General features: G+C 41.7%; 1 protein-coding gene across 2 annotated transcripts in view; it reads left to right on the top strand.

The window, feature by feature from the left end:
* Nucleotides 1-14246, top strand: part of rin1b (Ras and Rab interactor 1b) — a 44767-nt gene that overhangs the window by 10282 nt on the left and 20239 nt on the right. The window contains exons 1-7 of one of the 2 annotated variants that reach the window (XM_085147096.1): nucleotides 3647-9986; nucleotides 10130-10273; nucleotides 10677-10791; nucleotides 12327-12399; nucleotides 12766-12857; nucleotides 13509-13681; nucleotides 13883-14167. In XM_085147096.1, coding sequence (XP_085003222.1) covers nucleotides 9930-9986; nucleotides 10130-10273; nucleotides 10677-10791; nucleotides 12327-12399; nucleotides 12766-12857; nucleotides 13509-13681; nucleotides 13883-14167 — 939 coding nt within the window. In that variant the 5' untranslated portion in view covers nucleotides 3647-9929. Of the gene's footprint in view, nucleotides 1-3646; nucleotides 9987-10129; nucleotides 10274-10676; nucleotides 10792-12326; nucleotides 12400-12765; nucleotides 12858-13508; nucleotides 13682-13882; nucleotides 14168-14246 lie in introns of those variants that run through there. The other variant, XM_085147103.1, reaches the window with a different exon arrangement.

The raw sequence follows: 14246 nt of genomic DNA, 5'->3' as shown, positions 1-14246 counted from the left end.
AGTGAAAAGTGGGTGGGTTGTTGAGATTTAAGTTTCCGCCTCGTTCCTCCTCTGCTGCTGTCTCAGGAGCCTCTATAACTTACCCTGGACTTATTGCATTAGGGTTTGTTTTTTCCCCTGTGAGTAGCTGGCAAAATGCGAAGCACTGTACAGATGATTTAGAATTTTCTTTGACGTTTTTGACAGTGCATCAATCACCAGCAGCATTTCCCGTCTCATTATTTGGGATAACTGATCAGGCTTGCAGATCACAGCTTGCAGATGTGTAAATCGTGGAGGTTTCTGCTTAACTGGACACCTGCGCTGCTTTGCTATTACTACCTCTGTCATTATATGGCTACATCCACCTACACATAAAACTCAGCTGAAAACAAGTTTATGAGTGTTCTCTGGAGGCTGCTGAAATGAATGCTGGGAAATGCAGGAGTCCACCGTGTGAAGCTGGAGGGAGAATAAAGGGGCAGCATGCAACAATCTGGGACAACCTGATTTCACATTTCAGGAGGGCTTTTTTTTTTTGCAATTCTCTGGATTTTTCATCAAGTTTTTGGTTATTACTAATTAGGGCTGGGCGATATATCGAGTTTTTTAAAAATATCGATATATTTTTATATGAGATATAAGATGTGACAATATCTTTTATATCGATATAGTCTATGTTACGTTATAATTATAGTTGTGGAGCCACAAGTTTGCCTCTCTTTTGTCCACTTTTGTCTTTACGCAACGGTACTCGGCCTCGCCTCTCCTTCACTGAACACAACTCCCCCTCCCTCCCCCATTGCTTCACCTGCAGGCAGCGACAAGATGGACACGGCAAATCTCCGTTAACGAGGTACTGCGCATCGCCCCGTGCGTGCCGTGGGGCTGGACGGCGTCAACGTGTTAACGAGCTAACCACGCTAACGAGCTAACCACGCTAACGCCATGTACGGCCTAAAATCCTTTCATTCTCTCAAAAATTGACAGCGCGCCTTATGTATGAATTCTGGTTGTGCTTGATGGCCGCGAACCGATTTTATGTGGTACACGGCGCTCAGCAATCTGTCAAAAAATGTTTTAGTACGACTTTGGTAAGTTACGGAGCTGCACCGGCTTGATGGATTGTCGGAGCATTACGGCTACCGAGGAGCCTCGCGGAGTGATACGTACTGTGCGTCAACGTAATATTACCCTACTGTGTATAAGGACCATAAATGGCACCTGTTAAGAGACATGGTTACAAAGAGGATTTCAAACTCCAGGCTGTCAGTCACACAGTAGAAGTTGGGAACAGAGCAGCTGTGAAATCTGCCCTTGTTATTATGCTCAGCGTCTTTTAGTTTACATTTTGACTGCACAATTGTGAGCTCTTTGTTATGCACAAAAACAACATAGTTTTCTTTTATTTATGGAGCATTATTATTTAATAAATGCTCATAATTTATTTTTGAGTAGTTTTTTTCATGCTTTTCGTGTCATGCTTTGACTAAGAACTCTCTTTTTGTTCTTACCTTGTGGCTTTAAAAAAATATCGAGATATATATCTTATATCGCCATCCAGCTAAAAAATATCGAGATATGAATTTTGGGTCATATCGCCCAGCCCTATTACTAATGTTACATTACATTAAGTTTTTATCGCACATTCTGTTATTTATTTTTAAATGTTCTCCCTCCTTGTGACTGCAAAACACTAGACTTTCTTTGATGGATTACTTGTTGTGTCTCAGGTAGGTCTAAAGTTCATGCAGATGACTTTTTCCTCCTTACTGGAACCAAAGGTAATTTGTCAAAGCAAACACTTAGGGTTTGCTGCAAGAAGGGATGCACAAGTTTTAGTTAATAATATATGTCAGCGGTCTCCAACCTTTTTTGCGCAACAGACTGGTTTATGTCTGACAATATTTTCATGGACTTAAGGTGTTGTGGATAAATACAACAAAATAAAACCAGTACCGGTAACAAAAAAAGAAGATTTATTCATAACACTCGGGAAAAGACCCAGGGACACCGACGATAACGCTAAAAACGATTAAAAAAAAGCAGAGCACTGGATGTTTTTTCTGCAGTGAACTGCAACACAAACTCGCTGTTCACCACTAATGCGACTATAGATGTGCCACGTCACGTGGATGTGGCTCAGGAGTAGGGATGGGTATCGTTTAGGTTTTATCTGATACCGGTGCCAAACCGGTACTTTTGAAACGGTGCCGGTGCTTAAACGGTGCTCGAACCGGTGCTTAAAGAATGGAGAACACAAAATTGGTCCAAAAACCTCTCATGTTCAGCTGTTTTTTTTGTAAAAGATAACAATGTTAGCCTTTTCTGCAGCTATAGGGCATATATGGTATCACTCTTGGCTGGAAGCAGTGCTTTAACAATGGAAAAAACAAAAACTTTATCCAAAAACCTCTCATGTTTAACTGTTTCCCACTTTTTATTTGGTCATTTTTGCCTTTTTGGCCAGGGTGAAGGGAGTATCTGCCATCAAACAAGAAGACAGCTGCATGTAGCTATGATGGTGTTTGCTAGTTCACCTTACATACATTAATGTAATAACGTGGTTAGCCTACTCAACGTAAATTATACACGAACAACATTAATCTACTCACGCAGAGAAGAACGGCTGCTGCTGCCATCATCATCCTCATCATTTCTGCTACACTGGCAGGGCTAGGGGCCAGGACTCTACTCTTCAGCTTTTTGGGGGATGTTGCTAACTCTTCGTCCGATAACAGGCACCACACCTGCAGTAGATGCGCTCGGTGTGAGGTCTCGCAGCAAGCTATCAAATACGGCGCATTTTTCGGCTTTTAAAAAAAACGCTATGCGTCGCCAGGTGTTTCATCGGATTTCAGGTGTTACCTCCTTTCCACAGTATCACCTTAAAGCACTTGTTGCAGGCTGCTGAGTTTGCATCTTTTGCTGTGAAGTACAGCAAGACTTTTGACCGCTTCGCCTTGGGCATTTTTAATCTGTAGCTCTGCTCTAAAAGAACGTACGTACCTGGACCCGCCTACTATCCCCGGAAACGTAAAATGATTGGCTAGAATTCAAAGTGTATCACATCTCAGGAAAAAAAAGCACCGAAATAAAGCACCGAAATGTGCGCTGCTTTTCGGTCTGGTTACTACCGTTTATGTCAGAACCGGTGCCATCATGGCACCGGATACCGGTACCCATCCCTACTCAGGAGGTTGGTAGCTCAAGAGATATTTTGAGCTTTGTAACATGGTGTGTTATCCTGCTGGATGACACACTGTGGTCATAAACAGATGGATGTGGTCAGCAACAATACTCAGGCAGGCTGTGGTGTTACTCAGGCAGGATTCTTATTTTGTGCTAAATGTACTAAAGTGTATCAAGATAACATCCCCTACACCTTGCACCACCTCTACCACCAGCAGCCTGAACTGTTGATGATGTGGGATTATTTTATTTTCAGATTTATATTTCAAATGAACATGAATCTACTTGAAATGTAGATTTGCTTTCAATATCTAATAATGGTGTAAAACAATAAAGTAGTATGACATGTTTAAAGGGTAATGAGTCCATTCACATTGAGTAAATGTGTTATGCACTGTCCTATCCACTCTTAGATCCAATGGCGCTGTTCATCTGCAGATCAGCTGTATTTTAGACCAGTGGTGTTGGTGAGGGGTGGGGGTGGGCGGGTAGAGGCTCCAGAAGACCAATCATATTTCATGGCTGTAGAACCAGTAGTTGCCTTGCACACCTGACAATACTCTTCTTCCTCGCATGCATGACACAGCAGAGCTTTTTGAGGTCATTGTCTGTGAAGTCTTCAAATAAGCCTGACCCCTTGGGGGCGCCACTGTGCTTCTGTGCATCCTGAGTGGACGCTGCTGTGGAGGCGGACAAACTGCGTCCTGCAAATCTGGACACCATGATGTTGACCATCTGCATGAAGCTGAGCTTCTAGCATAGCAGCTGGTCACTGTTAGCGATCTCTTTCATCCCCCACAATGTGACTTACTCACATTCAGCCCTAAAAGCCGTTTTTCTCTCGAGTCCTGAGTTGTTGTCCAGTGACAGACAGGTGGTGATGTAATCTCTGTACACCATTTATGATGCACCACTGCCTATAAAATCTGAACAAAACACTCATACCTATTGCACCTGCTGTGTTTTCTCACATCTGTTGTAAAATCATCCTTTGTTAGGGTTTGAGTCACTCCGTCAGCCCGTCATCGCTCGCAGTCCTTCTGTGCAGCATCGCGCTCATGTTCGGATTTCTTTCGAAATTTCTCATCTCCTCTCCAAAAGGTGTAGTCAGGTTCTCTCCAGCAGTCAGTCATTATTTGCACAATAAAACCTGATGTTTCCTGCTCAAATTACCCACCAACAGCCTGCTGCTTCTCCTCCCCCCCCCCCCCCCCCCCCCCTGTAGCACTCACTCCAGTTTTGACTGTACAAGCTCTTCTCCCCTCTACCTTTTTCCCAGAAGAGGAACATAATTTAAGGTTCTCTAAAAATCCTCAACAACTCCCCACTGAATCGCACTACTGGGCTCAGCACTCCTTTCCTCCTCCTCCTCTCCCCATCCGCTTCAGTCAAGCCTTGCCCTAACTGTCTCTTCATCTACTTCTTGTTAAGTCCTGAGTGCGATCAGCAGCATCAGACTTTATGCTCTACCCCGCTGGGCTCCCACTGCTGCTGCTTATGCTGCAGCTGCTGCCCTCAGGTGCAAAAACACCTTGTTAGATATACAGCGTGCGTTGTCTCCTTCTGCTTATTACATTTCCAGTCTTCCAGCTCGCAGCGCTGTGGGCCCACCGATGTTGTGATTTCCTTATCCAAGCTTTAATTTGCAGTGCCGGCTTTTCTCTCTTCTCTTTTCATCGTTTTATCTTTTATCTTTCTTTTGTGTTTCTCCCTCTCTCTTTCTCTGAGGGAATTGCATAAGACTTTCTGTGTGTGTGTGTGTGTGTGTGTTTGTGTGTGTGGGCAGCACTGCATTTTATGTAAGGTGGACCTGGAGATGGCTAGCAAAACATTTGTGTCTTGCTCCGTGTTTTTTCTCTCATTCTCTCTCTGGTTGTCTTGTGGCCTTGTGTGTGTGTGTGTGTGTGTGTGTGTGTGTGTGTGTGTGTGTGTTTGGGCCATCGGACTGTGGTTGACTCCAGATACACAATGATGTGACTCTCCAAGCCCACTCAGAGTTGTAAAAACACGCACATATACACACGAAAAACTTATTTTACATTTTAATTATTAATTGAGCAGCTTGATATATGACTTGTACTTTTACAGTGATGCTGCTTGTTGACTTGTGACGCACATGTAAAGTGTGTCTGAGTTTTTTATTTTTTTGAAGGATAAACATTCATCCTTTGTTTTATTCATTTAAAACTGCCTGTCGTGAGGCTTGCCAGGATAACAGTGGCAGATTTGCAGCTTCACAATTCAGCATTTTCTGAAACAATAGCTACTCGAAGTAAACAAAAGCAGTCTTTGTATTTCAAGCCAACAAAAAGGGATTTTCTTGATTGAAATTAGGTTTGAAATTTATGACAGTGGACCGATGGCCGACCACGGCTCGATGAAACAGGGAATATCAAGAAATAGCAGATTTTATTAACTTCAGCTTTGGCTAATGATGGGAACTGTTAAAGGAAGCTAGCTTAAACCTGTTATTGGGCATAGACTGCAGAAGGACATAGACCAGGGGTTTGAGGAGTAAAGTAAACAGTGGAGGTACTTACACCTGCATTTTCCCAACACCCACAAGGGGCAACACCTCTGGTTGCAAAAGACAATGTTATTACTATTTATTGTGTTTTGTCTGATTCAAGCTGATGTTGCCATCCCTATATTGGTATTTTGGATGTGATAAATGAGGGGCGGATCCTACTGTGAAACCATATGTATGAGGAAATCCTGGATAATCCTCCTTTCTGGAACTTGTGGCCAAATTTTCCAAAATTGATTTCATGTATATTATTCTATAACACCCCAAATAAGCAATTAAGAGCATTAAGTCATCAGGGAAGTGCTTAAAGCAGTCAGGTCTGAGGTCGGTTTTCACTTCTATGGAGCCAGAACTGTTTGTAGTCACAGGTATTTTGGCCTCCTTTAACAATTAAGAGGAATTCAGGTTTAAGGCTTTTTACCCTCCCGCGCTGTTCGCCATATTGGGTGGCAGATCTCCGCCAGCGTAATCGATCAGCTACAGCTCCTTCGGCCTCATCCCATGCAATGTCTTAGGTGCGTAAATCATCAACGAAAGTCCTTCGCCATGTTGTACGGGGGCAGTTGGTGCGGGAGTTGGCGTAAAATGTGACCTCCAAAGTGCATACACCGCTCAGTCACAATGTCACAGAGGGGACGTGTGGCAGTCCGGTCTGGACTTCTTAATTCGTGACATGGTCTTGGTAAGAGACCTGCAAGATCCGTCTTAGCCATCGATGTTGGGCCACATTGAGTCTATTGGGGATTTTGGCTGATGTTTTCCACGACTCACGAGCTTTAAGGCACTCGGCTTTTATTTTCTTACTGGTATCTACATTTAAAATGACCAGTAAATGATCATTTAAAAAGTAAAAAAGAGACAAGACTTTTAGAACTTAAATGCAGTACTTTAATCTGTTGCATTCCCACCATCTTCTTTATGAGACAGGACAGCTGAGGTGCTGCTGCCACATCAAATATTTGGTAAGCAGTTTTTTTTTAACATTAACAAACATGAAACATGGTGAAAAAGCTTTTTGATTAAAGCGCACCACTTTTAAAGACACATGGACGCAATTTATGTGGAAAGGTCTTTTAAAATTACCCACACAGAATGAAAGAAGTCTGTATTTTTAAGATAGTTGAGATAATAAAGCATGTTTTCTTTGAATTTAGCAGCTCAACTCTTGGATCTGACCTCTGCAACAAGTGGCTTTCTTTATTTAAATTAAATTTGTAACCCTACAATAACAACTCAACTAAGTAATACTAACAGGTGTTGAAAAACTAGCATTCTGGGTTTAAAAGGCTAAAGAAGAACAACAACACACTTAAAACTCTCCTCTTACATAGAGAAAGCATCTTATATAGGTGGCTATTATCATAAAACACAGACCCTAATGTGATTGATATGTGCTGCACTTGTTTTCTAACCTTTCCTGTGCTATTTACAGTTAATGGTCCTGCAGGGTGCAGACTGGGAACTGGTTTCTCCTGGAGGAGGGGAGGGTTATGTAATAGGTGACAGGAGGTGATGAAAAATGTGAAAATTTCAAATGTGATACTGAAAGGAAAACAATATTCATAATGCTTTTACTAATATCGCTGAAACAGATCGCTGCGTTTGAGCTGTGCTTCGGCGGTCTGATGTAAGGAAAAGGAGGAACTGGAAATATAATGATTATTAACGACATCATTCCTTCACTTTCCTTAAGAATAAAGGAAAGAAGTACGTCCTAGAAATAAAACACCTCTGCACCCCGGAAAAACCTGTCACCCGTCAGCCAACAGTGTGTGTGTGTGTGCGCGCATCTCCAACTTGTTAGAGAAAGGGTGTTTCACTGAGTGGGAATGCCTGGTAGGATGTGTAGGCCCAGGTTGCCATAGCAACCATCTGCTGCTACGCTTGCAAGCGTTCGCCGGCAGCCCACACAGTGTGACATCCAGCAGCAAGCCAGTCTTACAGAGAAAGTAACACTGTGACTGAAAGCTTACATTAAAGAGCCAAAAATAAGCAAACACAAAAAATCCCAAAAAAACAGGGAATTAGTTTCACTTCACGTCCACATAAAGGTGAATTTGTTTAGAAAGTGTAAGCGCAATAAATTCTTTAGGAATGCTGCTATAGTGGTGACAGAAGGAGGAGAGGTGTGCAGCATGTGAAACACAGCAGACTTTGGCAGATTATAGAAGGAACAGAAGGATGTAAAGCTGCTTTAAATGTTCAGGATTTGTGAAGTTTGGTAAAGGATGACGATGGTTAAAGCCGCTCACAGGCAGGCAGCAGGTAAAAGTCAGAGTGTGGCGCAGGCCTAAAGGAGCCACAGTGTCATCGCTAGGGCCATTGAGTTTTAAAAAAAAAAAACATGCCAGGAAACTGGTGGCGTTTCTTCCACAAAGCTCAGGAATGGATTGCTAATATGATCTAAATGAGACCATGAATAATTTATCAAGAAAAAAATTGGCTCACCACTTCAATCTCTTGACTTTCTATTGTCTAATAATTCTGTCTATCTCAAGCATGTATAGTTTTACAGCACACTATAAAATATGCAAAAAATAAAAATGAATGCACTCTGCATAAATCACACACACAGCACGACATAAATAACACTTTGCTGAGACTTTATGTGGGCTTTCTGACAAATCTAATACAACTCTTGTGAGGGGGCTGGCGGAGGGGTTGGGGCAAAATAAAAGTCTTCAATCCAGAAAACACACGATGGTCATACACAGGATATCAGTTTGTGCGACAAACAATCCAAATGAGGGGCAGGCAAAAGTCAAGCCATATTTAAACAGAAATCATTAATAATCTAACAGGTGGTAAGCAAACAGCTAGAGGCTTATATACTCCAGGGAAGCTGATGACTAATTGGAAACAGGTGTTGCAGACTAAACACAGGTCACACTAATGAGGGCAAACCATCACAAAAGGAGGGGACGCTAATAAAGACAGGAAGTACAACAGTGTAAACATACTGACACTGATTAGGTTTTGGAGGACTTGGGTATAAAAGCTAACACCACTCTAACACCATGCAGTTATTGACATTTAACACTATTTTATATATTCATAATATATTCTTCTGAACTATAATTAACAATTTAGTCTGTTCTACTCAAGTGAAGTGTTATAGTTTGTCTGGTGTTACATTAAAAGTGTCCCCTCAGCAGTGTTGGAGCCTAGCTTAATGCTAAGCTAGCAGCTGGACCACACAGAAGATTCTTGAGTCATGCTAGCTTTTGATGGGGAAGGGCCACATCATGTGAATAACTTGTTATTATTATTGTTATTGTATGCCCATGCGACAGTATTGTTTGGCCTGTTCATGAAACTGGAATGATAAAATGCTTTTATAAGGTGTGGTAGGTGCATAAATGCTAACAGGGTTAGGGCTAACAGGGTTAGCAATAGGTTGTTTTAGCCTATTGGTAGGTGGTTGCTAGGTAAGATGATGCTGTTTATAATTTATCATGAACAATTCCATTTTTGTGGACATATGTGAGATGGTTTTGTTGTGGAATAAAAACGATACTAAACCTCATTAAAAACATGTTAGGTACATAAAAGCTAAAAACTGGTCATTTGTTCGGTTGTTGCCAGGCAGTGTAGTGACATCATAATATATTATGTGTAATTCAGCTGTTGTGGGTATAAATATTACATTAATGCTGTGTAATTAACATGATATCAAACCTTTCTAAAACGTAATAGATCCTTAAATGCCACTAATAGGTCATTTTGCCTGTTGCTAGGCAACATGATGATATCATAATATCTGATATGGATAAAAACTTGGTGGCCTAAGATGTGCCTGTGTGCCCAATTTGGTTGACTCTTGATGTTGTGGGACTTCATAAGTAAATAGATTATTGTTATCATTATTATCAGTAGTAGTCTAACATGTGTTTACTTTTCTTAATAGAGCCTAAAATGGTTTGTGACTATTTAATAAAACTAAAGTAAAGACATTTCAAAGCTTTTTCCTTGGTACAAAATGCTAACAACAGCAATTAAAATATGAAACCTAATCACTTTTTACGGGGGCAGAGAGTAAACACATACATCCGTCCTCCTACCTTTATCGGGGTCACAGGGGTTGGAGTCTAGCCTGTGTAGAAGAGGTATACACTGGACAGGTTTCCAGTCTGTCACTGGACTGTGAAAAACAGATTATTTATGCACAATTTGTTAATTAATTAACCTAACCACCCTAACTACTACCTCCACACAGAAAGGATCTGTCCACATGATGAATTTGATCCCAGGACTTCCCCGCTGTGTGGAAACAGTGCTAACCTCCTTGGTACTGTGCTGCTGTATCACAATCTGCTTCTCTAAACTTCTGTCCTTAAAACAAGAAATCATGATTTCAAGTTTGAAATTTGAAATATTTGACAGGAACAGCTTGTCTGATTAGTTTTTTCTCTGGTTGCATCTGTCTTGCAGATGCAGGAGGTGGGCAGTTCCCAGCGAGGCTCTCAGCGGGCCTTCAGTGTTCTGGATCGTTTGCTGCTCACACATCCTGTGTGGCTGCAGCTGTCACTCAACCAAGAAGCTGCCCTATACATCCTGCTCAGAGAACCTGTCGGGGTGAGGAACTATCAATCATATTACTCATACTATTTAATCCGGTAAAACAATAATGAATCATCTTTTGTGCATACCAATGAACTGGATGGTTACATATGTAACTAAAAAAGCAGGATTTTGTAAAACCTTACGTGGATATGATTCCTGGCTCTCCCTGCTTTGGCTTCATATTTACTGAGGGTGGTCTAAATGTCCTCATCTAATTAACATCATCATCTAAGTGCCATCAATCAACCTATTTATGCCAACTGCAATTCTCCACTAATTAAAATGAAATGCATTTGATTGAAAACCATGAAAATTAACCTTAATCATGAACTGGACATCATCTCCTAGAGCTGAGAAAATTTAAAAAAATGTTCTGTTCTTATTTTCGGTGATTTTTTTTTTTTTGTGCTTACAGACATTTCTAGTGCGCAAATGCAGCTCTACCCAGAGGAAGGTGCTGTGTTTGAGGGTGACAGCGGACAGAAGTGCCTCCTCTGTTAAGGAGTGCTTCATCTGTGAGGAGGACTCCAGTGAGTATAAAACAAGCTAAATTATCAGCCAACTGCAGTTGAAGCAATACACATAACTCTCAACACATCCACAGCTGCCAAGAGTCAGGCTGAGTGAGATCAGGGGCGAGGGGATGTGGGGGAGAGGGCTTGTGTTGGAGTGCAGCAGGGTTGATAATGCAAACCACATGACTCTTATTTTTTAGAAATTACCTACACAGCCACTAAGTTGTCATCTTTGTACCTCTAAAAAAGACCACGTCAGGCTTATGTTTACATCTTTTTAGATGTGCACAAATGAAATTAACTGATAATTATTTTATAATATCACATGTAATATTCAAAATTAGCCTTTTTATAAAACATAATGATCTGTTGTGAGGGCCTGGGGCAAGAGTAAGAGGGAAGGTTTACAACAAGGTGTATGGTTTGGAGACAGTGGCACTGACAAAAACACAGGAAGCAGAGTTGAAAATGTTAAGATAGACAAGCATGAGACGGTTTGGATGTGTGCTGAAGAAGGATAGTGTACATGTATGTTGAATATAGAGCTGCTGGACAGGAGGAAAAGAGGAAGACCTCAGAGGAGGTTCATGGATGTAGTGAAGAAGGACATGTTTGAAGTTGGTGTGACAGAATATTGGGTTAGGGTGAGATGGAGCTAAAAAAATTTGCAGTAGGGACCCGTAATGGAGCAGGAAGGTGGTACAATGATACAAATCATTGCTACTTCAAAAACTCCAAACTTCAAAAAGCAATAAATGAGAAAACTTTTTACTTTACACATCAATCTGTTAAAAAGAGCAAAACAAATGGCTTTACAGAGGATGGCTGCACTGCTTTCTGAGATGCTCGAATGGATCATGCTGCTGTTGAATGCAGCAGATATTCAATAAACTCAGAGAAAAGTTCATTAAATAAATCCAATAATCAAATAAATCAATAAAACAAAGTAAACTTTAGTTTCTGCTAAAGGCTTGTCAGAAATGGATTACATGTATTACTGGTGAAGGGCAAACCTGCCACAAACTCATCACAGGGATTTTCTGCTCTCTTGTAGGAATTTCAATGTGTAATAGATGAAAAATGTAGAGTCAAGTAAACGAGGCAAAACTTAACATCCACGAAAGTCGATCTGTGATTTTGGTGAAGTTTGGCGAAGTGTGCATCCACTAACTAAACGAACAAAACTGCAGCTCTTGTGCTTTCTGTGATGTTGGTGTTCAGACTGTTGAGAGAAAGCCTGTTTAACATGGATTACTTTTCATAAAGGCTTCTTTTCGTGGCTTCCTCTTAATTGGAGCGAGATTTGTTTTGGCAGCATGAGAGTGTGAGACAGACTGAAAACAGGTGTCTCATGTCAAAAGTGTGAGAGTTGACAACCCAGTCAGCGTTTGTGGCGCAGTGCAGCTCAGACACTCTCGGTGAAGTGATGTGGGCCGGCGAGGATGGGTCCTCCAGATTTTTTTTGCAGCTGGCACATTTCCTGTTAAAGCTGAACGAGTGTCCCACTGCTCCCATTAGCTGTCAATCAAACTCTGTCTGTGTATAACCAGCGTTCGCCTTGGAGAGCTCAGCACTCAGCTTCCCTGACTTGTGTCGACTGGTGGCCTTCTACTGTATCAGCAGGTAATAATATTATAACTGATAATAAATCTCAATCATTCTTCTTGCTAACATTCAACCTATGCAGAGTCCTCACTTCAGCCCAGTATTTGGAATGATATGGATGGCCGAATGCCCAAATCTTATTTCTTAACAGAAGTGGCAGATCTCCCCTAATGCCTTTGCACCTAAATGGGAGCAAAGTCTTTGCACGCTGGGTCCTAAATCTTCTTCTGCATCTTGATGCCCACTGGTTTTTAAAACCAGTTTTATTCCCGTAATTTTTAGCTGTCCACAGACTTCCTTGCATGTAAATTGACTGTGTCTAGTTTTAACTTTCTGATCTCACATATCTTCAAACTTGAACTTTTCATTTTCTTTGATCTGCAGGGATGTGTTGCCTTTGCCTCTGCAGCTACCTGATGCCATCGTTAGAGCGTCAACACACAGGCAGCTGGAGGCCATCTCACACATGGGACAAGGTTGGTCACTGGTGGCCTCTTTAAAAAATAAACTGCAGCAGCAGGTACATTCACTTGCTCCAAATAATAAGTGTTACTTAATGTAGATCAGCATTTTTGGGTCAGCCTGTCTAATTGTCTGAATTGCCTAAATACTTCAGCCCAACAGAGCTGCTACCATAAGGTATTTCCTATTTGTCCTACTCTCTCATAATTCACTAACCAGAGGAGAGAGGGTATTTTTCCCCTTTTACACTGAACCTAAATGAGATTTAAGGACTTTAAAGATGTGTTCAGGACGAGATCGCTCACAGAAAACCAAAGTTTGAGAGAACGAGAGAGTAAAGTAATAGCTGACTAAAGTGGTGGCTGCCAGCTTGCGTCTATTTTTAAATGCGTGGCATGCTTCTGTAGTGCAGTGGGGTGTGACTTCATTGCGAAAAGTGATAACCAGACTCTTTCTCATCATGCGTCTGCAAAATCAGTCTGCTTCTGGATCAGCTTGCAGTAAAAAACACAGGTTAATGTTGTGTGTTGTGCTGTGTATTGTTTTAGTTTTCAAGCAGGTGAAACATTAAAAAAAATGGGAACACTATTTAAACACTTGTAAAATAAAGTACAATAAAGACTTAAATATTTAAGTTATCTCCCCTCTCCTGGTTTTTCAATTAGACTTCTGGAGTTCACCGAGTGCTTCAGACATCCAAAATGGACCGATGGAGCCAGTTGCATCCACCAGTCAGGCCCAGACTGGGGTCCAGGACCGATGTCCCCTGCTGTCAAGGGGCACACAAGGCAAACTGTGCTTCATTAACCCACTCTTTCTGCAGCTGGAGGTTTGCAAGGTTAGTTGCTTAGAAGCTTTCTCTGAGACCTTTCAAGGACACCCGTTGGTGCTTTTCTGGCCTCTACAAGTGCTCTAAATCGAAACGTCCGTGCAACTGATAAATAACTACACCCTGCACTTTACTCTTATAGATAATCTCTTATAGAAAAATAAACAGTTCATCAATCTACCCTTGAATCCATTTCCTCCCTTTTTACAGCAGCAACAGCTCACAAACCACAGTGCCTCCAATAAACGGCACCGCTTCAAGCGCAGCATGCGGCTCCGGCTCTCTGAATCCTCCATGAATCTGTCCCTCGAGGGGGTTGGTTCCTTCTCACCTCCCCTTTCGGTTGAGCAACCTGGTGGGTCAGAAAGGCTGAACAAGACCAACGCCAACCCACAGAGGAAAGTTCACGCTGGTGCAGGCGTCCTGAGGAGAACTCCTGCTGTTTCACCTGGATCTGCTGAGGAGGATGACCTGATGTCTGTCTATGTGCCACAAGTAATAAGAGTCAGGATCTTTATTTGCACGTCAAAGCATGCTTATACTGATACGGATATGTGAGCACACCTCCTTTCTG

This window comes from Neolamprologus multifasciatus, chromosome 3 (assembly GCF_963576455.1).
Source record: "Neolamprologus multifasciatus chromosome 3, fNeoMul1.2, whole genome shotgun sequence".
Taxonomy (NCBI): domain Eukaryota; kingdom Metazoa; phylum Chordata; class Actinopteri; order Cichliformes; family Cichlidae; genus Neolamprologus; species Neolamprologus multifasciatus.
Note: the sequence above shows the minus strand (reverse complement) of the source record. Positions and strands in the feature narration are given on the sequence as shown.